Source organism: Rattus norvegicus, chromosome 19 (assembly GCF_036323735.1).
Source record: "Rattus norvegicus strain BN/NHsdMcwi chromosome 19, GRCr8, whole genome shotgun sequence".
In the NCBI taxonomy this organism is placed as follows: Eukaryota; Metazoa; Chordata; class Mammalia; order Rodentia; family Muridae; genus Rattus; species Rattus norvegicus.
Genome location: NC_086037.1, coordinates 67,460,779 through 67,485,840, shown reverse-complemented (window position 1 = coordinate 67,485,840; position 25,062 = coordinate 67,460,779). Strand labels below are relative to the sequence as shown.

At 55.3% G+C, this 25,062-nt stretch overlaps 1 protein-coding gene across 6 annotated transcripts in view; it reads left to right on the top strand.

Moving 5' to 3' along the window:
- Piezo1 (piezo-type mechanosensitive ion channel component 1) overlaps window positions 1-25,062 on the top strand; it is a 62,228-nt gene that overhangs the window by 29,507 nt on the left and 7,659 nt on the right. For 2 of the 6 annotated variants that reach the window (XM_008772626.4, XM_063278152.1), the window contains exons 2-31: window positions 3,580-3,675; window positions 8,469-8,591; window positions 9,888-9,933; window positions 10,056-10,194; window positions 12,471-12,636; window positions 12,781-12,994; window positions 13,085-13,256; window positions 13,357-13,443; window positions 13,528-13,615; window positions 14,718-14,818; window positions 15,174-15,431; window positions 16,058-16,169; window positions 16,290-16,468; window positions 16,554-16,702; window positions 16,823-17,005; window positions 17,248-17,360; window positions 17,814-17,974; window positions 18,127-18,303; window positions 19,001-19,126; window positions 19,210-19,410; window positions 19,718-19,922; window positions 21,730-21,834; window positions 22,334-22,487; window positions 22,576-22,819; window positions 22,917-23,013; window positions 23,109-23,280; window positions 23,756-23,845; window positions 23,923-24,011; window positions 24,417-24,488; window positions 24,827-24,927. In XM_008772626.4, the coding sequence (XP_008770848.1) occupies window positions 3,580-3,675; window positions 8,469-8,591; window positions 9,888-9,933; window positions 10,056-10,194; window positions 12,471-12,636; window positions 12,781-12,994; window positions 13,085-13,256; window positions 13,357-13,443; window positions 13,528-13,615; window positions 14,718-14,818; window positions 15,174-15,431; window positions 16,058-16,169; window positions 16,290-16,468; window positions 16,554-16,702; window positions 16,823-17,005; window positions 17,248-17,360; window positions 17,814-17,974; window positions 18,127-18,303; window positions 19,001-19,126; window positions 19,210-19,410; window positions 19,718-19,922; window positions 21,730-21,834; window positions 22,334-22,487; window positions 22,576-22,819; window positions 22,917-23,013; window positions 23,109-23,280; window positions 23,756-23,845; window positions 23,923-24,011; window positions 24,417-24,488; window positions 24,827-24,927 (4,220 nt within the window). 6 annotated transcript variants of the gene reach the window in all.

The following is a 25,062-nucleotide window of genomic DNA, read 5'->3' as shown; positions in this document are numbered from 1 at the left end:
CTGAGTTCAATTCCCAGCAACCACATGGTGGCTCACACCCATCTGTCATGGGATCCTATGCCCTCTTCTGGTGTGTCTGAAGACAGCTACAGTGTACTCATACACATAAAATAAATAATTCTTAAAAAAATAAATATACAACAATGCCAAGCAACCAGAGCTTCCAGGGACTAAGCCACTACCTAAAGACTATACATGGGGTTGGGGATTTAGCTCAGTGGTAGAGCGCTTGCCTAGGAAGCACAAGGCCCTGGGTTCGGTCCCCAGCTCCGAAAAAAAAAAAAAAAAAAAAAGACTATACATGGACTGACCCTGGACTCTGACCTCATAGGTAGCAATGAATATCCTAGTAAGAGTACCAGTGGAAGGGGAAGCTCTGGGTCCTGCTAAGACTGAACCCCCAGTGAACTAGTCTATGGGGGGAGGGTGGCAATGGGGGGAGGGTTGGGAGGGGAACACCCATAAGGAAGGGGAGGGGGGAGGGGGATGTTTGCCCGGAAACCAAAGAATTATTATTAAGTATTAAATAAATTTTAAAAATAAATAAATAAACTTCGCCTCCACCTCCAACACACACAAAGAGCCTCAGGGTCTGAACTTTAAGCTTACCAAGCAGGGCGTAGGGTAATTATCCGTCCCCACTCCCCAGGGCCCATCCGTGCTGGCCGCCCTACACGGTCTGTGCTTGTGGAGTCTTCTTCAGTTGCGTTCCACCTTATTTAGGAGTTTATTGGTTGGCTTGATTGGCCAGCAAGCTCTGGGGATCCACCCGTCGCTGTTTCCATAGCCACCCGCCTCCCCATGAAGTTAGAGGTGCATGCTGCCTACCACACACAGCGTTTCACACCTGCATCAGTCTACCGTGTATTATCCAAGTGTGCATACGTGTGTGAACACAGCTACGTGCATGTCACGGCGTGCTGGTGGAAGTCAAAGGGCGAGCTTGGGTGTCGGTCCTCACCTTCTGCCTTGTTTGGCACAGGCTTTCTCTGCAAGTCCCTGTTTGCTTTTGCTAAGCTAGCCGGCCTGATCACTTCTGGCGAGTCTCTTCTCTTTCCCTCCCATCATCTCCCGGTTCAGGTGGGATGGAATTGCAGGGACAAGTAGTTCTGCATCTGCCTTTTGCACAATTCCCGGGACCTAAACTTGGGTCATCAGGCTTCTGAGGCAAGCCACCAAGACTCCGTCCTTAGCCTGGTGTTTCATCTCTTTACATGGGTTCTGGTGATCTGAACTTAGGTCCCTGTGCTCATATGGCACATGTCACAGGCTTTTGATCACAGCCCCTCACATACTTGGACTGGTTCAGTGCTGGCATTCCTGGTTCATGAGATCAAACCAATGTCCTCAGAGGCAGGACCTGTCACATCAGAGATGTTGGATAGGAAAGAGTTCATCGTGGGCCCATGGATGGAGGGACTGGTGGGTAGGTGGCTGGATAGATAGGTAGACAGGCTGGCTACATAGACAGGTGGACAGCTGGGCAGACATCCACCTGACTGGAAGCAGCCACCAGCTAGTCTGAGGGAGGATGCTGTCTCTGTGACGCTGGGCTGGCCTGCCCTGGTTGGGTTGAGAAGTGAAGCCCTTCAGACAGCTTTGCCACAAATGCACTTCCCTCCTGCCTCTTGGGCCAGAGGAGATTGATTTTTTTCTTTTAAATGTATCATTGTTGAAAACTTGAGATTTGATTTGAGAGAACTGAGCCGTGCGTGGTAGCCAATGTATGTCAGGAAGAAGACAGCACCCTGACTCCAGGAAAGCCCTTGGGAGCCAAGAGAAGTGCAGCCATGGCCATCACCCCACCCCCAGTCCCTGCAGGCTCCTTGGGGAAGCAAGTGCCCTTGGAAGTTTGGATACATCTTATGTCCACTGTGATCCTGGAGGAAGACTGTGTCAGGGTACAAGCTGAATTCAGATGGAGTCCCTCACCCAAAGTGGGCAATGTCACCTGAGGAGGTGACTGGTTCCACTTAGGTTTGTTTATTTGGTTTGGTTTTGGCACTGGCAATGTCTTAGTTAGGGTTTTACTGCTGTGAACAGACACCATGACCAAGGCAAGTCTTCTAAGGACAACATTTAATTGGGGCTGGCTTACAGGTTCAGAGGTTCAGTCCATTATCACCAAGGGGAACATGGCAGCATCCAGGCAGGCATGGTGCAGGAGGAGCTGAGAGTTCTACATCTTCATCTGAAGGCTGCTAGTGGAAGACTCAATTCCAGGCAGCTAGGATGAGGGTCTTAAAGCCCACACCCTCAGTGACACACCTACTCCAACAAGGCCACACCCACTCCAAAAAGACCACACCCACTCCAACAAGACCACACCCACTCCAACAAGACCATACCTTCTAAGAATGCCATTCCCTAGGCCAAGCATATACAAACCATCACAGGCAATATCACTTATAGTATAATATTTTAATTTTTTAACCTGTGCTCTCTGAGTCTCTGCCACTTTCTTCTGGAGGAGCCTGTTTCTGAGGCCAGTTTCTGTCCCCAAGCTCAGGTCTACCCTGGCCATCCAGGTCTGTTGTCGGTTCTGCGTGGTTCTCATAGCTGAGGAGGATGAGTGGAGGAGGCCCACTCTGAGGAGAGTACTCTCAGCGGGATACTGAAGTAGGGTTAACGCTCCTGGTCACAGAAAGTCCAGTCTTGGGATTACTTTGTCCAGGAGGGAATCGGGGTTCCTGATACACCCTGGCTCCTTGCTCATGGTCTGCTAACCTTAGTTGTCTAGGGCAGTCGGTTTCTGAAAATAGCAATTGCCGGAGGGGGGTGGGAGGTGGACAGCATGGAGACAACTTGTAGTGAGTGGTACTGTGTGTGGCCGGGCTCTCTCACACAGCATGTAGACCTTCTTTGTCCTGGCTCCTTTCGAAACCCATAACACAGGTAGAAATGGCTGGGACTGAGGACTAAACAGGGTCCCAGAACCTCATCTCCCGGAAAACCCCATGTTTCTGGGAAGAAACTTACTCATTTGGGAAATGGCCAGCCACGTTATCTGCCTAGGGCTTCAGGTCCTTTGGCTTCCCTGGCAGACGTCAGCAGGACGGTGTAGGGCAGCAGGTTATCAGGGAAGTCCTCAGAGAGAAGCTATGCTGTATCGGGGACACGTGCAGGCAGAGTGGTGGGAAGCCAAGTTCAGAACCGCATCGTTCTGCCAGTGACTCAGGAGGGGTGCCAGAGCTCTGTCCCAGTGACTTCCCACATGGTAGTATGTGGAACCATTCCTCAGTTGAGCCGCCTGCCAATCAATAAACGGAACTTCAAACAGACGGCAAAGCAAGTGAAGGAGGGACGGGTGCCAGAGCCCTGCGTGGGTAGGATTATGTCGAGTGGCCAGAACCTTGTGTGTGTACATGTATGAGTATGCAGATTGCTTTGGGACCGTCCTGCGGTATCATGGAACCTGGGCGTCTGATGACCAGAACATGGGTTTTCTGTCTGTTGTGCACAAGCCTTATGTAAGCAGGCTTACAAGGGCGAGGAAGGGGAACCGGGGAGGTACTGCTCCCTCACGTGAGGGCTGCCCCTACTGTTTGTTGGTGTACTAACCATTTGTCTCCCCTCTAGCCTCCCTGTTACGCTTCAATGCTCTCTCGTTGGTCTATTTGCTGTTTCTACTGCTGCTACCCTGGCTTCCAGGCCCCTCAAGACACAGCATACCAGGTAAGGGGCAGGATGGGGATGGAGCCCAGCTCCTTGGGGGGCTCTGACCACAGGGTAGGGGCTGGGTATTTGGAGAGGTACCCTACAGAAAGCTACAGGCTTGGCTCAGTTTTAGCAGCCTGGGTAACTCCTCCGGCTACACTTGTAGCTAGTTCAGTTTGTTTCTTACTGCTGGTTGCTTGCCACAGGTGGCCCTATTTCCTTGATGTGGATCCCCATCTGTCACTGAGCATCCCTCAAGAGGCAGAGGGAAGGGCTGGAGAGATGGCTCAGTGGTTAAGAGCACTGGCTGCACTTCCAGAGGTCCTGAGTTCAATTCCCAGCAACCACATGGTGGCTCACAACCATCTGTCATGGGATCCGATGCCCTCTTCTGGTGTCTGAAGACAGCTACAGTGTGCTCATATAAATAGAATAAAAAAATCTTAAAAAAAAAAAAGGAAGGCAGAGGGAATCAGTAGGTCCTTAGGTCCTAGTTGTCCTGTGCAGGTAGAAGGTTTAGGGATCTGCACTGCGGTCCATTCCTTCAGGCAAGTTACCAGGACTGACCATGTTGTTCTGCCCAGAGAGGCTCTGGCCAGCTTGTCTTTCTCACCCTGTAAAGCCACGTCCTACCTTGGACCATCTTGCTATGTGGAATTGGGCCACAGTGGGTTTCATCAGGGTCTGAGCTGGGCAGGGGTATGTTTTACTGTTTTCTGCCTTCCGAACAGTAGATGATATGCAGGCCAGTCCCAACGTTGTGCCCATACGTGGGAGTGGACAGTGATACCACAGGAAAGTCTGCTGGGCCTCAGGTCTCCATGTAAGATGATGTGGGACTGGTTAGGACCACTGTGTCCTCTCAGCCCAGGCAGCTGAGGCAGTGGCCTCAGAGGGGCAGAACATCCTGAAACCCTTCATCCCAGGTCTGGTATCTATGTCGTAGGTGCCTAGAGTCTGTTTTGTGGTGTTCGGTACGTGCTCAGTGACCCGTCCCCTAGTGGACCTGCATTCCTAAAGTAGGGAAGCCCCTCTCTTGCCTTCTGAGTTTGTGTGGTTCAGATCCTCAAGGCAGTGACCTGGGGGACATCAGCACTGAAGTGAAAGACCCTGCCTCAGGAGACACTGCGAGCGTCACAGCCAAGTGTCTGAGGGTCAGCAGAGGTCAGGGCTGGGACTGATGTGACAGCCTGGGGCCTGGGAAGGCACTTACAGCCTTGGCACTGCCCTCGAGTGCTGGATTCAGCATGCGTGGGTCCCAGTAAGAGTGGACTTTCTGTAACAAGTCGCCCTGCCGAGAGCCACACCCACCGGCTTACAGGGCTGCAGTCAGGTTGTGAGCCCAGTTGTGCCTTTTCAGAGGGCTTCGGGGATCAGCTTCCTTGCTCTTCCTCCATTGGAGCATCTTTGGATCATGGCGCCTTCTACCTCAAAGCCACGATGGCTAACTGAATTCTCTCCACATCCCATGGCTCTGTAGCTCTCCTCACTGCTAATGCTCTGTGAAGACAGCCACTGGTGCTCCAGGACAGACTCCTCTTGTTGTTAGCTGTGACATCAGACTGACCACTCTGCCTTGGTCTCTTTGCCATGTGAGTCACATGTGTTTAAGGGCAGAGATTGGGCAGGGCTGCCTCTGGGTTCACCGTTCTGCCAACCGTCGCAGGGAGGTGCCCAGCCCGGTGTGCTTTGGAACCAGAAGGTCTTAGAGAGTGGGTAGGATCTGGAGATGCAGGGACAGATATTTGAAGAGTTCAGCCTAAACAGTGTGCGGGCAGCCACTGGGCATGAAGCCAGCCAGACACTGGGCCCCTCTAAGACACATAGCCTAGGTACAGGGTCCTTTTTCCTGTGTTGAGCCTTCGGTGAAGGTCTGGCTTCCATACTCTGCTCACCATAGAGCCCAGGCCTTCTTGTCCACAGGCCCTCTTTGGAAACAACTTGTGTGTCAAGGCTGTTTCATGCCCTGTGAACAGCTGGAAATACTCCTGATCGGCCGTGGGAGGCACAGACTCCCAGCCAGGCAGGACGGATCATGAGGGAGACTCGGAAAGCAGGGTGGGAAGTCTTTTTCCCTCTCGACCCTCCAAGTCTCTATCTGTCCAGCCTCAGAGGCCCTTCAGGGACATGATGCTGCCCGGTTTTTCCGGGTGTGAGAGGAAAATGTGAGGTCCGGCGGTGCAGAATGGAGCTCCCTGTGTGCCTTTATGATTTGCACAGCTGCTGCCCTGGCACTGGCTTCTGGAAGGTCTGACACGGCTGGGCCCTGTTCCCCATGTAGTAGGCGGCTGCCTAATTCTCAGAGGCTGGGTCTAAGCTGGGCTACACGAGAAGGAGATGCTAGGCCAGCTTAGGGCTGACTTTCCAGGTAGGACAAGGCAGGACGGGACAGAGTTGGGATGTATCAGAACCTAGGGTGTGTGGGATCTGCTCCCAGCCGCCTGCTTGTAATTTAGAGTTAGGAAGCTGACTCCCTGCCCTAGCGGAATTACCTCCCAGGATGCCCCTGAGAACTGGCCGCCCTCCATTTATTCCTCTCCCTCAGGGGGCCTGCTCCAGCCTTAGCCTTACCAGTCTGTTGGCAACACACACACACACACACACACACACACACACACACACACACACACTCATCTCTGTGGCTCTTAGCTGTTAGGTACTGTGTGACTGGGGGAGGGATAGCAGGGTGACAAACAGTTGATTGGTAGGTTACTGGGGTCCTTGCCCTCTCAGGACAGACTCCTGCACCCTGGGAAGCTGGGTCACAGCTGGCTTCTTGTTCTCTAGGTTTATCCGAGCTTTTCTCCAAAGTAGACGGAGAGAAACCTTCCCCAACTTCTCCTTGCCCGGGTGATCCTCAGCTCAGACTCTTGGGCTCATTCTCCACCATATCCTTTCTTTGTCCTGTCAGTGTGTGGAATCAGATGTACAAACGACATTCCTCCTCTCTCTAGGACCCTAGGCAGCACACCCTGGCCAGCTCACATTAGAAGGACAGTGTTTGCCAACAGCTCATGAGATATTGTTGAGGGAACCTGTTTAGGGGCCGGGAGTGCTCAAGAATCCAGCCTGCATGAGTCCTGGGAGGGCTGTGGTCACTGGGGATGGGGCATGAAGGTGGGAAGGAGGCAAGAATACAGGGAAGCAAAGGAGAGAGTGAGAGGCACCCATGAGCCCGAGCTGACCCATCGGTGGTTTTAGGAGTTCCAGCAGGGTCAAGGCACAGGTCAGGTGACGAGTCTGCTACTCTCTCTACTGTTAGAATGTCTGGAGGGGAGAGGGGCAGCTCACTTCCTGTTTTTTCTAGGAAGCACCTATAACAGTGCACACTTTTAACAATTTATTTATTTTATGTATGTGAGTGCACCGCTGCTGTCTTCAGACACACCAGAAGAGGTCAGGCTTGTCTCTCCTTCACTCTCTGATACACTTCCAGAGGTTGGGCACTGGAGAGTAGCTGGACCTACTCTCCTGCTCAAGGCTTAGCTCAGGTAGCCAGCGAGACAGGGCACTGGGCCAGGTGCACAGTGTGGCTGAGCGCTAGACCCTTCCGGGGTGGGACCTACAGGGAGGAAAAAAGGAGTGGATGTCATCAATGAAGCTAGCCCAGCGGGGACCAAGGTCAGTGCTATATGTGAGAGACCCATGGCTCTGAGGTTTGCAATGACAATGACCTCCTTAGCCTTGGAGCCTGATTTGACAGAAGCTGCTACAGTGGGCTGACTGCTCGCCCACAAGCGAAGAGCTAGAGGCTAGCCCCAGACTGTCCACCCCACAGGTGAAGAGCTAGAGGCTAACCCCAGTGTCCACCTAGGTCTCATAGGGCAGTCGTCCCTGAGGAGGCTATGGTCTGCAGCCAAGGGCCTCTCTGCTGGGTGGGCTAGCTGGAGTGGTTGGTGGCAGAATCCGGCTGTGGAACAAATTTAGCATGAATGTACAACCCGCCAAGCACAGCGTGTCCCTGTGTGACAAGGGTCCCCTGGTTTGATGACTCCCAGCCTGTCTTTCCCATGAAGTGATCAGTGGAACAAGATCTTAGAGGGCTGCTACTCTGGGCCCTGAAGTTGGGGACTCTCTCCTGTTTGCCATGGCTTTGTGTGACTATGAGTGCTGGAGGCTTTGGCTCTGCAGCACCCCAAATGGAGGCGGCTGGAAGCCCACATTTTTGGAGGCATTTGGTCCCCACCGCCCGGGCCCCTTCTCTGGGATAGCACCCTCCTTGTGACTTCATGTCCAGCCTCCACACAGGGACAGGCGAGCATAGCTGTGGTAGATAGGGTTTCTTGTTTTTCTGTTTGCTTCTCCTCGTTCCCAAGACCTAGCAGGGATCCCTATACGCTAACTGAATAAGAAAATTCGATGGTGTCCCACCTGTTCAGGGGCTTGGACAGTGTTGGTCTTTGGGAACAGGGTGCCTCTGTGTGTGCCAGGATAGTAGGGAACAAGGCCAGTGTAGCGTCTGTGCCAAGGTTGCTCCCTAAACTTCCCTGAACAGTCTCTGCCAGTCCCTTCCCCATTCTAGGCTGACATTCTCCATTAGAAACCAGAGTCACAAGAGTGTCTGTCAACCAAGCACCAGTAGGTGCCCCCCGGTAGGTCGCAAGCCCCCCTGTGGGTCACTCTCATCACTGGTGGCTTCCGATGCCTCCTGGAAGGCACTGAGTCCTGGTTCCTCGCAGCTGGTCCCCTTGCTCAGAGCCTGTGTGCACGCTGAGCGTGTGTCTCAGGCACGTGGACAGCGCACGGTCTACCTGGAGGCTATCAGGGTAAGCAGTATCCCGCTGATCCGTGCTCTGCCCATTCCGTCACAGGTCACACAGGTCGCCTGCTTCGTGCACTACTCTGCCTCAGCCTCCTCTTCCTGGTGGCCCATGTTGCCTTCCAGATATGCCTACATACCATGCCTCGCCTGAACCAGCTTCTGGGACAAAACTGTAAGTGATCGAGGAGCGACTGGGGTGTGGGGTGGGGAAAACATGAGTCCTGGGGCAGAGCGGATGAGGGTACCAGCTGGGAACCTCCCATCTCCAGCCTCATTGGGCCACCCTGCCTTACCCAGGCTTCACCCAATATGGGCTGCACCCAGGCGCCTGACCATGATTTATGCGCGACTCAGATGGCCAAGTCCGCATGCTCCTGGCAGTGATGTGGTCAGTGGGGCCGTGCCAGTCCCAGAAGGGCATCGGGTGGAACAGTCTCAGGGCTTCTGGTGTCTACCTGTCAACATCTTCCTCCTATGCCTGCCTGTAGCCTACTTGTGTGTCTGGATAACACCAGGGCTCCACCGTGTCCCTGTCTGTCCTTCGTGTCCCTGCCCTTGTACCTGTGCACAGCGTCTCCAGGGGCACCTGTCTTCTCGTCAGTGATACCAGCACCCTAGCTTTATGTGTCAAAGTCCTGGGCTTCAAGTCTCTACCACTCTGGAGTCCGGTCCGGCTTCCTGGACCATTTCCAGCCCCACCTACCCTGAGACTTCCTGCCACTCACAGCCAGTACACCAACCAGTCAGCATGAGTCTACCTGGCTGCCTTCTGTTCCCCTGTCCATAAAGATGGCATTTCCAGGGGCCAGAGAGATGGCTCAGCGGTTAAGAGCACCCGACTGCTCTTCCAGAGGCCCTGAGTTCAAGTCCCAGCAACCACATGGTGGCTCACAACCATCTGTAAAGAGATCCAGTGCCCTCTTCTGGTGTATCTGAAGACAGCTACAGTGTACTTATATATAATAAATGAATAAATCTTAAAAAAAAAAAAAGATGGCATTTCCAGCCAAGAATGGCACTTGGGAGGTAGAAAAGCAGGAGGATAGCTGTAAGTTTGAGGCCAGCTTGGTCTTCATAGCAACTTCTAGCCAGGATTATAACAGAGAGACCCAGGGCTGGAGAGATGGCTCAGCGGTTAAGAGCACTGACTACTCTTCCAGAGGTCCTGAGTTCAATTCCCAGCAACCACATGGTGGCTCACACCCATCTGTCATGGGATCTGATGTCCTCTTCTGGTATGTCTGAAGACAGCTACAGTGTGCTAATATACAATAAATAAATAAATCTTAAATATAATAGACCCTGTCTCAAAAAGGGGTGGGGAGAGGTCACATTCTGGAATCACTGATACTCTATCCTATGTGAGATCCCCAGCTGCCATGCCCGCAGGGTCCCCAGATCTCACGAGAACAACCACTGGGCACCCTGCCTGGTCTCAAACCTCCTTCTTTAATCCTTTTCTCTACAGGCAGCAGCCTTTGGGCAAACGTGTCTCAACACATAGGGGTTACAAGGTAAGAACCTCATTCCCTCTGCACCCCTGTGAGCCCCCCACCCACACGGGTTTCTGAGTCCCAGGGACGGCCTCACATCTCCTCACCTCCCTCTCTCACTCTGCTCTCCCTGCCCTTCACAGGCTGGACCTGAAGGACATCTTTAACACCACCAGACTGGTGGCACCTGACCTGGGAGTGCTGGTGGCATCTTCCCTTTGCCTTGGCCTCTGTGGACGCCTCACAAGGAAAGCCCGGCAGAGCCAGCGCACTCAGGAGCTGGTAAGGGACTGCAGCAGCCGAGATGGTGGTGAGGGTGTTAGGGTTCAAGTCCCACTGTGGCGGTTTAGATGTATTTTATTTGATTTTATTTGTCTTGTTTTGTTTGAGACAGGGTTTCTCTGTGTAACAGAGCCCTGGCTGTCCTAGAATTTGATTTGTAGACCAGGCTAGCCTCAAACTCAGAGAGATCTGTCTGCTTCTGCCTCCTGAGTGCTGGGATTAAAGGTGTGTGCCCTCCACCACTGCCCAGTGACAGTTTTGATTTTAACACTTTAGACATTTTTAGACTTTTGTAGTTGTTTGGAGGATGTTTATATATTGCAAGTGAGGAGGGACATGGAAGAGGAAACCGTGGTCTGCCATTCTCCTGCTCTCAGACCTGTGGCTCTGTCCACTGGAGCCTGCTCTGCAGGACCCCGGTTCTTAGACACCAGAAACCCCAATAGATCTGTGCTATGGGAACTGTCACTTGTGGGTATCGGGCAAGCTGAAGTATGCCAAACTGGGTTAGGGCCTGAGGGGGTCATGGTTGCCTCCCTGCATGACCTGAGGCTGTCTCAAACTTATTTCTGGGGTGAGATGGGTTCCCAGGGGCCACAGCCGACACTCAGCTGAGCCCTGTTCCAGGGCTGTGGTCCAGCTTCCCCACACCATGACAGGCTTAGCCTGTTCCCCCATCCCCCGAGCTGAGATAGGATTTATGGCCACCCAGGTGTCTTAGTGCAGGCACACCCTGCTATTCTCACACAACAGGTCCCAGAACCCATTTATCAACACCTGACACTTGCTGGGCTCTAGAGGAAACCAGAGAGGGGTAGGGACTCCAGGAGCCTCAGGAGGTTGGGGGCTGGGTGGAGCAGTGAGGATCAGGTAGCTTGGGGGGGGGGCATCTATCCCTGTCATCAGCTGTCCCTCTCCTCCTTTGCCTGGAATTACTCATTTGTCTCAGTGATTCTCAAGAGGTTCCCGGGGCCTAGGCCAGGTCATCTTATCTCTCCCCCCCACCCCCCGCCGGGGCATGCTCTCCCCCTAGACTAGCACAGGAAGGATAGCTATGCCTCCATCCTTCGCCCACATCCTCATTGGCCTTAGTCCTAGCTTCTCTGGGCTTGTAGGAGTGAGCTCAGAGACCAACCATTCTGTCTCCTGACCTGGCCTCTAATCTTCATGCTTCTAGTCTATGAACTCTGGGACCCTGATAGCCGCCTCAGCTGATGGCCTGTGAGGACAGGCAGGCTCTTCAGGCTCCTCTTTATGCCCAGACTCCCCACCTTGCTCTGCAGATGGGAAGCCGCCTGAGAGGTTAAGTCACTTTCTTAAGGCTAGACAGTATGGAGCCTATTGGAGGTGCCCATGCCATCTATCTAGCTCCAGAGTCAGGACACTCAGCCTAAGAACCCAGGATCCCCTCAACTGTGCCCACAGGCACAGCTGGGGACATGGGCTGCCAGAAGCTGGCTTGAGCTAAGGCTGCTGACGACAGCCCACGTTCTTTTCTGCCATACCCTGGCCTTTTCTGAGACCTAGGATCCAACTCTGTTCTGGGAAACCTTCTATCAGTGCCAGGGAAAACAGGTCCCGTTGAGTGTCGGTCTCCTGCCCCAGACAGGGACTGTCCCATTTCATCCCACGTAACTAATCACTTCTGTCATTCTGGAGGGTCAAAGCTAGCGGCAGTCCTAAACGCGGCATCTTCTGAGCTACAGAAAGGCTGGGAAGTGCTCAGTTGGAGAGCTGGAGGTGCTGATGCTGCTGTGTCCCCCAGAGTCCCCTTCACCCCCTAGAAGCCCCACAGGGTACAAATGTAGCCCCTTGCTCTCCCTGATCTATGGGATTGGGGGAGTCATCTGTCATCTCTGGATCAAGGATTGTGGCTCTGAAAAATGAGTGTTCAACCTTTTCCCCCTCTGTCTTAAAAGAGCCCCTTCCCAGGAACCCCACAAAACTGACACAGGATCTTCAGGGGCAGATCTGGGACCTGGGTGGCTGTCTTGTCTTTTAGGGCATCCTGGCCCTGACGGGGCAGAAAGATATGTTCCACGTGTTCCAGGATAGCTGGGATATCCCATACCCCGCCTGACAGGATTTTGTGACTCAGATAGGATGGGGCTTTGGGGGTGCGCACTCTGAGAAGGGAGAAAGGCTCGTTTCAGGCTGTGGGTGACATCAGTGGGGCAGCTGTGGGACAGGCCTCATCTCTTACTTCAACTGGGCAGAAGAGGCTGGAGCAGCCTCCGTGGTGATGACTTTGACGTCACTTCCCCATGACTTTTTAGCAGGAGGAGGATGACATAGATGCTGCCCCCGCCGCAGGGCTGCAGGGAGCCCCCACCCTGGCAACCAAACGCAGGCTGTGGCTGGCCCCTCGCTTCCGGATCACGGCGCACTGGCTGCTGGTGACCTCCGGACGGATGCTGGTCATCGTGCTACTGGCACTCGCAGGTACCCTGGGCACCCTGGGGTAGGGGATAGCATCTTGGCACTGCCTGGAACCGAGGTGCTGGTGGGGGGGGGTGACTCCGCTTCCTGATGGGCCAGGCCAGGAGTGACGCAGAGCGCCTGTGCCCACCCCCACCCCCCCTGTAGGCATAGCCCATCCTTCGGCCTTCTCCAGCGTCTACCTGATGGTGTTCCTGGCCATCTGCACCTGGTGGTCTTGCCACTTTCCTCTCAGCTCCCTGGGCTTTAACACCCTCTGCGTCATGGTGAGCTGCTTTGGCGCCGGCCATCTTGTTTGTTTATACTGCTATCAGACACCATTTGTCCAGAGCGTGCTACTTCCTGGCAGCCTCTGGGCCAGGTAAGGCTCTCACGTAGGCCCTCCCATCCAGCCGTACGTAGCTCTGCTGCCCACAGACCCGGCAGTCAGTGGCGTGCCCTCTCCGAACAGGCTATTTGGTCTCAAGAACTTCGTAGACATCCCTAACTGCTCCAGCCCCAACGTGCTGGTACTCAACACTAAGCATGCTTGGCCCATCTACGTGAGCCCCGGTATCCTGCTGCTGTTGTACTACACAGCCACCTCTCTCCTGAAGCTCCGCAAGGGCCGCTTCTCAGAGCTGGTGAGTCCCCGCTGTCACCTTTGTTGGCATCTGGCACACCAGTGAGGCGTCCTGGGAACTCCCAGCCCCGGCACTGCACTCAGGGTTGTGATCTCTACAGAGGAAGGAGATCCCGAGGGAGGATGAGGAGCATGAACTGGAACTGGACCAGCTGGAGCCAGAGCCCCAGGCTAGGGGCACCACCCAGGTGAGCAGGTCTCACCCAGCAAGGGTTTTGGAAAGTCATGGGGAGCCAGCTGCAGCGGCTGTCTGACCCATGTATCCTCTGCAGGGTGCGACGCCCACGACCACTGGACCCGACATTGACAACTGCACCGTGCATGTACTAACCAGCCAGAGCCCCGTCCGCCAGCGTCCTGGTGAGTTACAGGCTCTGTGGCCGTGGGATGCACGCCCTCCTGTGAACATTTACTAGTAGGCGCCCATTCGCTCTGATCTCTCTGTGGGCAAGTCTAGGCTGCCCCCTGGTGGCCACAGGTATTATACGCATACGCTTGAACCTCTTAGGGCCAGTCCTATGACTGAATAGCGGACCTCTTAGACCCTTTGGGTGGCCCGCCAGGTTTCCCATTTTCTGCTCTCAGGTGGGAAGCAGCCACCCATGGCTCAAGGCCCCAGGAGCCTCTGTCATTCTGAGAGTGCTGGCCTGGTGGGTTCGCTGGTCTGCATTACTGTGGAGACTGCTAGGTCTTTTTCTAGGTCCTTATTTCTTTTCCTTGAACTAAAAAAAAAAAAAAAAAAAAAAAATCCTTAATTACATTTTTAATTAATTAATTAATCAATTAAATTAGCAGGGGTGTTAGCATGTGGAAGTCAGAGAATAACTTACAGATTTGGCTCTTTTTTTTTTAAGATTTATTTATTTATTTATTTATTTCACGGTCACTGTCTTCAGACACACCAGAAGGGGGCATCGGATCCCATTACAGATGGGTGTGAGCCACCATGTGGTTGCTGGGAATTGAACTCAGGACCTCTGGATGAGCAGTCAGTGCTCCTAACCGCTGAGCCATTTCTCCAGCCAGGCGCCCTCTTTCTACTGTGGGGTTTCAATGCTGGTCCTCAGACTTGGTGCCAGGCACTCACCCTGCTGAGGAGGCCCCTCGCAGTTCTCTCTCCTTTGAACTTCGGCGTTGCGATTGTTTTCTGATATTGGGGGATCGGCTACGGCACCTTGAGTGCCAGGCTGACATGATACTATTGAGCTACAGTCCGTCTCTCCAGCCTTGCATCAGGCTCTTAAACAGTGAGGCCAGGCTCACACGACATTCCAGAAGGGTCAGATTCTTCTGTTGCTTTTTGGCCAGCATTCATTGTGGCTGCCTGGCGGGGGGGCCCCCCTCCCACCCGTAAAGCCCTGCCTCTGCAGATAGTCAGCTCCATCCTTTAGGCCCACGTTGAGAATGGGGGAGGGACTCCACGTGGTTCTTTTGTGGTAGCTAATATCAGTGCCGCCCCCAGTACGCCCCAGGCTGGCTGAGCTGAAAGAGATGTCACCACTACATGGCCTGGGCCACCTCATCCTGGACCAGAGCTATGTGTGTGCTCTGATCGCCATGATGGTAAGGAGCAGCCCTGGCCCGGCCCCGCCCCCGGCCAGGCCCGCCCCCGGCCAGGCCCGCCCCCGGCCAGGCCCCGCCCCACCCTGGCCCCTCCCCCATCCCGCCCCCGGGGCCACTGCAGTCTTATAGAAAGCAGGAGGTGGGATGTAGTTCATTTCAAAAACTGAGACCCAGTCACCAGAAACAGTGCTGGAACTGCCACTGTCAGTCACCAACATCCCATAACTATGCAGTGTGTGTGTGTGCGCACGTTGTGTGTGGGCTACCTCATTGGAGCCCAGTTTGGGGGTGTGGGGGCCTGAAGATCTGGCCAGGTATCCCATGCAGTCCCTGCTGACTAACCCTGGCTGTCCAGGTGTGGAGCATCATGTACCACAGCTGGCTGACCTTCGTCTTGCTGCTCTGGGCCTGCCTCATCTGGACCGTGCGCAGCCGCCACCAGTTGGCTATGCTGTGCTCACCCTGCATCCTGCTGTACGGACTGACACTCTGCTGCCTGCGGTACGTGTGGGCCATGGAGCTCCCCGAGCTGCCCACCACCCTGGGCCCTGTCAGTCTACATCAGTTGGGATTGGAGCATACACGCTACCCCTGCCTGGACCTTGGTGCCATGGTGAGTGTCACCCGCTGTATCTGGTTAGCGGTTGGGTTTCTCCCTGGGAGCCCAGGAAGATACCAGTGCTCTGCTGATTGGCCCTTGGCTTAGTTGAGTGGAGACTGAAGGAGAGAGTGTGTCAGAAGCCAACATTGGGTTCCTGTGGGTCCACCCTACGCTACAGATGTTGTGAGGAGTGGTATGCGGTCACAATGTCCTCCATGCTGAGTGCCTGTGTGTATTCTGCATGCCTGACAGGGCTCCATTGTGTGTGGCACTGAGTGTTCATGACTCAGGTCTAGTCCGTTTGGCTCTTGGATCACCCAAACATCCCTGCATGAGGCAGGTGTAGCATTTCCTGCCCACCATAACCCGGCGGACTTTAATACATCTCACGTGTGTGCCAGCATGAGCGACTGTAAGCGTCTGTACGCCTGCGAGCGTAAACTCGGGAGTCTGGCTGAAGGATGAAAGGTTTCGAGCCTGTGTCTGTGAGGCTTTCGGTCGGGTACGTCCTTGGATCTGTGACCATGTAGTCCTACGAGTGTTAGTGAGGTGGAATCTGAGGTTGCGAAGAGGCTGAGGGCTTTCCGCAGGCCCTGAGTCATGGGCTGGGCCCTCGGTGACGCCCCTGCTCCCCGCAGCTGCTGTATCTGCTCACGTTCTGGCTGCTCCTGCGTCAGTTCGTGAAGGAGAAGCTGCTGAAGAAGAGAAAGGCACCTTCGACGCTGCTGGAGGTCACAGTGTCCGACACAGGTGAGTAGCATGCAAGGGTGGCATGGGGGTGGGAAGTGGGAGGGTGGGGGGATGGAGCCTGCACACACACACACACACAGTATTCCCTGTCCTCACTTCGCCTTTCTTCCTGCTCTGCAGAGCCCACACAGACCCAGACACTGCTGAGGAGCCTGGGGGAGCTGGTCACGGGCATCTACGTCAAGTACTGGATCTACGTGTGCGCTGGGATGTTCATTGTGGTCAGCTTCGCTGGCCGCCTGGTGGTCTACAAAATCGTCTACATGTTCCTTTTCCTGCTGTGCCTCACGTTGTTCCAGGTGCCCACAGCGATGGGCAGGTAGGGCTTGTGTTGGGGGTGGGCTCTGTCCCTCACCTGCCCCGCTCACCAGTCGCCACCCGCAGGTCTACTACACTCTGTGGAGGAAGCTGCTCCGAGTTTTCTGGTGGCTCGTGGTGGCCTACACCATGCTCGTGCTCATCGCCGTGTACACTTTCCAGTTCCAGGACTTCCCCACCTACTGGCGCAACCTCACGGGCTTCACAGATGAACAGTGAGTAGGCAGTAGCGGCACCTTCCTTGTCCCTGTCCCGAGCTCAGACTCTCCGCTCCCGTTCACGATGGCTGCCCGGGGCAGGCCCGAGTTGAGGGGCTGATGGCTCTCTTCTGCCAGGTTGGGCGACCTGGGCCTGGAGCAGTTCAGCGTGTCGGAGCTCTTTTCCAGCATCCTCATCCCTGGCTTCTTCCTGCTGGCCTGCATCCTGCAGCTGCACTACTTCCACAGGCCGTTCATGCAGCTCACCGACCTGGAGCACGTGCCCCCGCCAGGCACACGCCGCCTTCGCTGGGCTCACAGGTTTTCTGCCTTCAAGGGCCACGGGTGTTTTTGTGGGATTGGGCGTGACGCTGGGGGCTGTGTCACAGAGTTAGCCGACCATCCTGAGCTTGAGCGGAAGCCGTGAGGCTGCTTTAACCCGTGCAGGCTTGGCCTAGAGTTTACAGGTGGACCAGTAGAGATGTTGTACGGGGGACAGGGGCCTGCCTCGGGGAAGCAGGAGACAGGAACGAGGGCAGGAAGTGACTCTTGGGCTTTCCCAGGCAGGATACAGTGAGCGAGGCCCCTCTGCTTCAGCATCAGGAGGAGGAGGAAGTCTTCAGGGATGACGGGCAGAGCATGGATGGGCCCCACCAGACCACACAGGTCCCTGAGGGTGAGTCTGGAAGGGGTGGGCAGTACACAGCCCCACGAGGCCCACAGGGTGCTAAGAAGCCTATCTCTGTTCAGTTTTACTACCTCTTGGATATCGGTTGGAGGAAGGCAGACAGGAACCCCAAGAGCTCCAGCCCTCCCTCCTTTGTGGCCCTTACCCTTTCTTGTTGAGCTCGGTCCCCTCCTCACCAAGGTCTACCTGCTTTATACCAAGCTGCACCACATCCCCATCCTCCTCACCAAGCCACATACATCCCTCTCTCTGAATCTTGCCTCTCCTCACTGAACCCCATTCTCTCCACCCCCCCTTATTACTGAGTCCCTCTCCCCTTTTACTCCACCCCCTTACTAAATCCCACCCAGCCTCCCCTTCCTTACTAAGCCTCACCGCCTATCCCTCCTGTCTGTCTCTTCATCAAGGCCTATCCCTCCTCACTGAGCCCCACCACCACAGGTACAGCCAGCAAGTGGGGCCTGGTGGCCGACCGGCTGCTGGACCTAGCGTCCAGCTTCTCCGCCGTCCTCACCCGCATCCAGGTGTTCGTACGATGTTTGCTCGAGCTTCACGTCTTCAAGCTGGTGGCTCTCTACACTGTCTGGGTGGCCCTGAAAGAAGTGAGTGTTCCAGTCTGGGCTGTTTCCTTGTCTGAGGCAGGATTGCTCCTGCCCTGGCGGCGTTGGTGGCTGCCCTAGACCAGGCCCTGCTGGGTTATAGCAGTCTAGTCCCGGTGCCACCTGGTCTGCCCGCTGCCTTCTGTTCTCCACAGGTGTCCGTGATGAACCTGCTGCTGGTGGTGCTGTGGGCCTTCGCCCTGCCCTACCCGCGCTTCCGGCCCATGGCCTCCTGCCTGTCCACCGTGTGGACCTGTATCATCATCGTGTGCAAGATGCTGTATCAGCTGAAGATTGTCAACCCACACGAGTACTCCAGTAACTGCACCGAGGTACAGGCATGGGGGCGCCCCTAGGGCCCAGGGGCCGCCTGAGGAGTTGCCGCAGCTCCAGTGATTCCTTATGGAACGTAGCGATGGGGTCAGTGGCTCCTGCAGGGAGAGCCAAGGGGGCCCTCAGGACAGCTGTGCCTAGGTTCACCTGGCTTCATTCTTCCTATTCACACCTGGCCTTGACCCACCCCCTTCCCCATCGAGGTGGCCCCGAGACTGACAGCCCTGTGAACCTCTAGCAGAGCAGCTCCTGTCTGCCCTGGACCCGACCTGGTGCTTCAGCTGTGGGATGGGCTTAAGATAGCACCTGTGGGGGCGGGGGTGGGGGTGGGGGTGGGGGTGAAGAGATGGCTCAGCGGTTAAGAGCAGTGGCTGCTCTTCCAGAGGTCCTGAGTTCAATTCCCAGCAACCACATGGTGGTTCACAACCATCTGTAATGGGATTCAGAGCCCTCTTCTGGTGTGTCTGAGGACAGTGATGGTGTACTCATACAATGAGTAAATAAGTAAATAAATCTTAAAAATAGAAAGGATAGGGGCTGGGGATTTAGCTCAGTGGTAGAGCCCTTACCTAGGAAGCGCAAGGCCCTGGGTTCGGTCCCCAGCTCTGAAAAAAAGAACCAAAAAACAAACAAACAAACAAAAAAAATAGAAAGGATAGCGCCTACAATCCCCATTCCACCCACGCCTCTTTGCAGCCCTTTCCCAACAATACCAACTTGCAGCCCTTGGAGATCAGCCAGTCTCTGCTGTACCGTGGCCCCGTTGACCCTGCCAACTGGTTTGGGGTGCGGAAGGGTTACCCAAACTTGGGCTATATCCAGGTGAGTGAGGACTGCCAGCCAGGGCGGATGGTCCTTGATGGCCCCAGATGGTCCCCACTGATCCCTGACCCCCGCCTTCACAGAACCACCTGCAGATCCTTCTGCTGCTGGTGTTTGAGGCTGTGGTGTACCGGCGCCAAGAGCACTACCGCCGGCAGCACCAGCAGGCCCCTCTGCCCGCCCAGGCTTTGTGCGCTGATGGCACCCGCCAGAGGCTGGACCAGGACCTACTCAGCTGCCTCAAATATTTCATCAACTTCTTCTTCTACAAATTCGGGCTGGAGGTGAGCTGGGTGTCCTTTTGGCGGGAATGACAGCAGGGGGTTCCACTGAGCAGCTCTAATGATGCCCGGGTACTCTAAGCACAGCCTACCCTGAGGCTAGCCCAGATGTTTGCCACATGCCCAGGAAGGTCAAGAAGGTTGGATTGGGGCCTCCCTGGCAGGAGTAGACCTGAGGCTAAGGTCTTCCCCAGCTATGGGGCCCCTCATCCCTGAGCCTTGGCTTCCGATGGAGATATGTCTCGCCTCCGCTGTCCTAGGACGGCGGGTGGACCTGGAGTCATATCTACCCCCTTATATCCCCCTCCAGATCTGCTTCTTGATGGCCGTGAATGTCATCGGACAACGCATGAACTTCATGGTGATCTTACACGGCTGCTGGTTGGTGGCCATCCTTACACGCCGGCGCCGTGAGGCCATCGCCCGCCTCTGGCCCAATTACTGTCTGTTCCTCACGCTGTTCCTGCTGTACCAGTACCTGCTGTGCCTGGGCATGCCTCCCGCACTGTGCATCGGTAAGCCACAGGCCGAGGGGCTCGGTGTATGTGGTGGCACAGAAACTCCTGGGCTGTCTCCTCCTCGCTCTCCTAACCTTGGCACAGCTCCACGTCTACATTCCCGCCAAGGGAGCCCGCTATATCCTCTGTAGCCTGTACATTCTCTTCGGACCATTGGAGCTAGAGCTGTGATATTTCACACGGTCCTGGCTCGAGGTTGGCTTCCTGAGGGCAGAGTGACACAGCCCCTCCTGACAGCCTACGGCAGCAGTATCCTCGTCAAGTGTGTAGTCTGTAGCGAAATGGCCCCAGCTCTTTTTCGTAGCTGTTCTCAGTTCGGCCTTTCTCCTGTGCTCTCTTGTCTCTTTCATGAAGCTTCTCCCATCCTGTGACATTTCTGGACAGCCAGGTTGGTGGCTTTGCCACATGCCTCAGAGGTTGAATGTGCCCGGTTAAGCATGAGGGACTTTATGGGCACATAGTTCATGGCGGTGCTGCGGACCTGGTGTGGCCCATGACTGCTCATTTGACCTGTTCAAAAGCAACCTCGCCTGCCCACATCTGGGTGCAGCAGGCACCTGGTTAACACAAGGTGACCGTCTGCTGCTCCAGGGAAGGCTTTTTAGTTTCTCAGTGGGGGAGAGCTTGCATTTTTCTTTTTTGTTTCTAAGATTTATTTATTTTTTTTATTTATATGAATGTTTTCCCCAAGGCTTTGTCTGTGTACCATGTGTATACAGTGATATTAGATCCCCTAGAAGTGTAGTTACAGATAGTTGTGAGCCACCATGTGGGAGATGGGATTTGAACTCAGGACCTCTGGAAGAGCAGCCACTGCTCTTTGCCACTGAGCCATCTCTCCAGCCCAAGCTTGAATTTCTCAACTATGTATTTAAAGTTTTTTAATCATCCTAAGGGCGGGGGTGGAGCCCACAGTTTACACATTAGGCAAGCGCTCAGTCACCGAGCTCCACCCCAGTGCCCACTCTTTGTTTTGAACAGAGTGGAAAGTGTTTCAGGTCCCCAGATTGTCCTCCTGTCCCAGTTTGTGACCATTCAGTAAATATCCCCGGCTCACCCTGCTCCCTCTTCCAAGCTGGGTGATTCCTGGGGTTTTTCTTGTCCTCCGTGTCCTGGGTGAATGGACAGTCTTTCTTCCCTGTGAGATTTCCTGGGAGGTCCCCCGCTTGAGTGGGCTGTGTACCTGGGACAGTTCCACACATTTCAGATGTGTTCTTAGAGGGCTCTGGTTCTCCAGAAGCATGCCCAACCCCGCATGTCCCTTCTCTCTCCTCCTCCATAAATCTGCTGGGTTCAGTAATGTCACAGAGTGGAGTGGTGTAGTATGTCTCTGTTGCAATTAGCTTCTTTTTCTTGATGTTGTGCTTTCTGTGAGAGGTTATGGCGGGGCCCTTGAGGTGTTCCTGTTCACTCTGGAGCCTGTCAGGCATGGTTGCCTCGGCAACCACATCCAGGTTGTATAGTAGCTGAGGGGGTGTCTGGTTAGTTCTCACTTTGTGTTTTATTATTTCTTGTTGTTAAGTCGTATGAACCATAATATATCCCAGACACTGGCATCTCCTTGGGAGGTACCTGCCCTGTCTCAGGTGAGGCTCACCATGGTCTTCTGGTGTAGCTTCTGCTTAGAAATCATGGCCTGTTAGACTCTCTGAATCTGAGGGTCAGGTCCCAGAGACTGAGAGTGAGGTGAGAACAGGTTCTGACCACACGTGAATATATGATATGGTAGCGGGCCTCCGGGGCTCCTAGCAGCAGAAGGGATAAGGACAGCCTTTGCCCTGGCTGACACGTTCCCTACCCACAGACTACCCGTGGCGCTGGAGCCAGGCCATCCCCATGAATTCTGCGCTCATCAAGTGGCTGTACCTCCCTGACTTCTTCAGGGCCCCCAACTCCACCAACCTTATCAGTAAGTGCCCCCCCATCCTTACCTCAGGGTACCTGCCGAGAGAGTGTGTAAGGACTCACAGGCGGGGCGTTCGTTGGATGCTCAGGGACCTTTGCCTGGAACCAGCAAGAGGACAGTTGTTCCGATTGTTGACAGCTGAGTGTTGCTTCACTCCATGGGAGAGCCATGTCACCCGCAGCCTCCCCGAGATGGGACTGAGGTCTGATCCTCACACACACAAAACATGTCCTGGAGTGTATGTGCGCACACACAGTGATTCAGACCCGTGTGTTCTCGGGCGTGCACGCAATGGCCTCACGGGTGCAGGGGGCATCCGCGGCAGCCTGTATTCCCTGACACATGTGCCTGTGTACAGTACACCCACAGACTGGTGTGTCCTCAGTGTGATGCCTCCCCGTTCCCAGCTTTCATGGATAGACGCTTTCTCGGTTGTGAAGTGGGAGTTCTTCCTCCTCTGCCTGCAGGCCCCAGGCCCCTGAACACCTCTCCTGTCCTGCAGGTGACTTCCTCCTGCTACTCTGCGCCTCCCAACAGTGGCAGGTGTTCTCCGCAGAGCAAACGGAAGAATGGCAGCGCATGGCTGGCGTTAACACTGACCACCTGGAGCCCCTGCGTGGGGAGCCCAACCCTATCCCCAACTTCATCCACTGCAGGTGGGTCCTACACTGACCACTCTGAGGCACTTGCCAAGGGGCTTGTCTGGGGCGAGCCGGTAACCTCAGTAACATCCCCCTTTGCCAGGTCCTATCTGGATATGCTGAAGGTGGCCGTCTTCCGCTACCTGTTCTGGCTGGTGCTGGTGGTCGTGTTTGTCACAGGGGCCACCCGCATCAGCATCTTTGGGCTGGGGTACCTGCTGGCCTGCTTCTACCTGCTGCTCTTTGGCACCACCCTGCTGCAGAAGGACACACGAGCCCAGCTCGTGCTGTGGGACTGCCTCATCCTCTACAACGTCACCGTCATCATCTCTAAGAATATGTTGTCGGTGAGCAGTTCGCCCACACAGCCCGGCCCCAGCCCACCCCAGCGCCCCCCCCCCCCCGGTTAACCTGTCCTCCTCACTCCCGCCCCCACCCCCCCAGCTCCTGTCCTGTGTCTTCGTGGAGCAAATGCAGAGCAACTTCTGCTGGGTCATCCAGCTCTTCAGCCTCGTGTGCACAGTCAAAGGCTACTATGACCGTGAGTGTGGACGAGGGATGTGGGGGAGGGGCAGGCGCAAGGAGAGCCACTGCTTCCCGTGCTGACTCCTAGCCATGCTGGCCTCTAACCCACAGCCAAAGAGATGAAGACCAGGGACCGGGATTGCCTGCTGCCTGTGGAGGAGGCCGGGATCATCTGGGACAGCATCTGCTTCTTCTTCCTGCTCCTACAACGGCGCGTCTTTCTCAGCCACTACTTCCTGCACGTCAGTGCTGACCTGAAGGCCACGGCCCTGCAGGCCTCCAGGTCCGCCCAGATGCTCCTCCTTGGGGTGGAGAAGAGCTTTCCCCCATCCATCCTCAGCAGGGGTTTCTTCTACATTAGCGTCTCCACTTGATCCCAGCACCAAAAGGGACATGAAAGGACCCCTGGTGCCTTGGTATTATCATGGCCACCCTTTCTGCCCATGGCTGGACACACTAGAAGGTAGCAGCGTGTCCTGAGTGTCCCCCGGCTGGAGGGCTGAGACATGGTATCATGCTCCCAGCACAGGTCTCTGCCCCTGGAGCTAAACTTAGGGTCAGCAGTGTCACCTACCAACCCCAATGCTCTTTTCTGTGATGGTTTTCTGCCCCTGATAAAGAGGTGACAGGTACTGACTCTTAATGGCTGTGGGTGGCAGGTGAGCTCTCTAGGCACTGGGGCTGAGCCCAGCCAGTCCCGGAGGTGGAGAGAACACACGTGTCTGAGATCAGTGCTAAGCTCTTGCTCCTCCCTGCAGGGGTTTTGCTCTCTACAATGCGGCCAACATAAAGAACATCAACTTCCACCGTCAGACCGAGGAGAGGTCCCTGGCCCAGCTGAAAAGACAGTAGGTGTTATCTGGGCTCGGGACCCTTCGGCTCCTCTCTGGCCAGCCTGGCACTCAGAGCTCCTTCCTACCTGCAGGATGAAGCGCATCCGTGCCAAACAGGAGAAATACCGGCAGAGCCAGGCAAGCCGTGGTCAACTCCAGTCCACAGACCCTCAGGAGCCAGGTAAGTGCTGACAGGACTCCCCACCTCAGAGGGTATCCCCGACACACCCACACTCCATCCAGGCATGTGTGCTGCTCAAGTCTCCCTGCACCTGTGCAAGCGGTGTGCAACAAGGTCCCACTCCCTTGTCTTGTGCTATCACGGGGCCCCGCCCCAACCCAAGTCCTGTGCTATGCAGTGTGTTCCCCTTTGTCCCTGCAGGCCATATGGCCACCTGGGACCGTCTACCTGCACTTGTGGCCCCTCTCCATCCCTCCAGGGCTCTGAGACATGTGGCACCACAGGGAACCTTGCTACTGCAGGAGTCCTGTGTTTCTTTCTGTCCCTGCCATGTGCCCTTGTGCCCAAGACAGGCTGCTGTCACAGCCTCCCCTGCTTGTTCACGCTTGCCTTGCCCCTCCACAGGGCCTGACAGCCCAGGGGGTTCCTCCCCGCCACGGACACAGTGGTGGCGCCCCTGGCAGGACCACGCCACAGGTACCCCGCCTTGACCCCTCTGCACTCCTGCTGTTGACCCTCCTGCCTAATAGCTTCTCCTCGTCCTGTCTGGTCGTGTCAGGCCCTCTAACCCGTGTGTGGCTCTCAGTTCTGTGCATGGACTGCCTTCCCCATCCTGCTGAAACTTGCATAGGATTGTCCCAGTGGGAAGGGTGGCATTCAAGCGAGAGGGTGGAAGATACTGAGGGGGAGTTTCATACTTAATGGATTTGCTACCACCCAACTCAAAACCAGACCCGGGAACTCCAGAGCTTTTTGGGGTCCTGGTGTGGAGACTGGCTCTCTCACACATACTCTTCCCTACCCTGTGACTATAGTCATCCACTCTGGTGACTACTTCCTGTTTGAGTCGGACAGTGAGGAGGAAGAGGAGGCCCTGCCTGAGGACCCCAGGCCTGCAGCTCAGAGTGCCTTCCAGGTGAGGTAGAGCCATGCCTTCCTGCTCTGTCTGTGGAGTTTCTGAGTGGGGCAGTGTGCAGGGACAGACATCAGAGGGACGTGGGATCCATTTCCTTCCTATCAGGAAGTCGACCTAGCCCTTCAGACCTGCTCA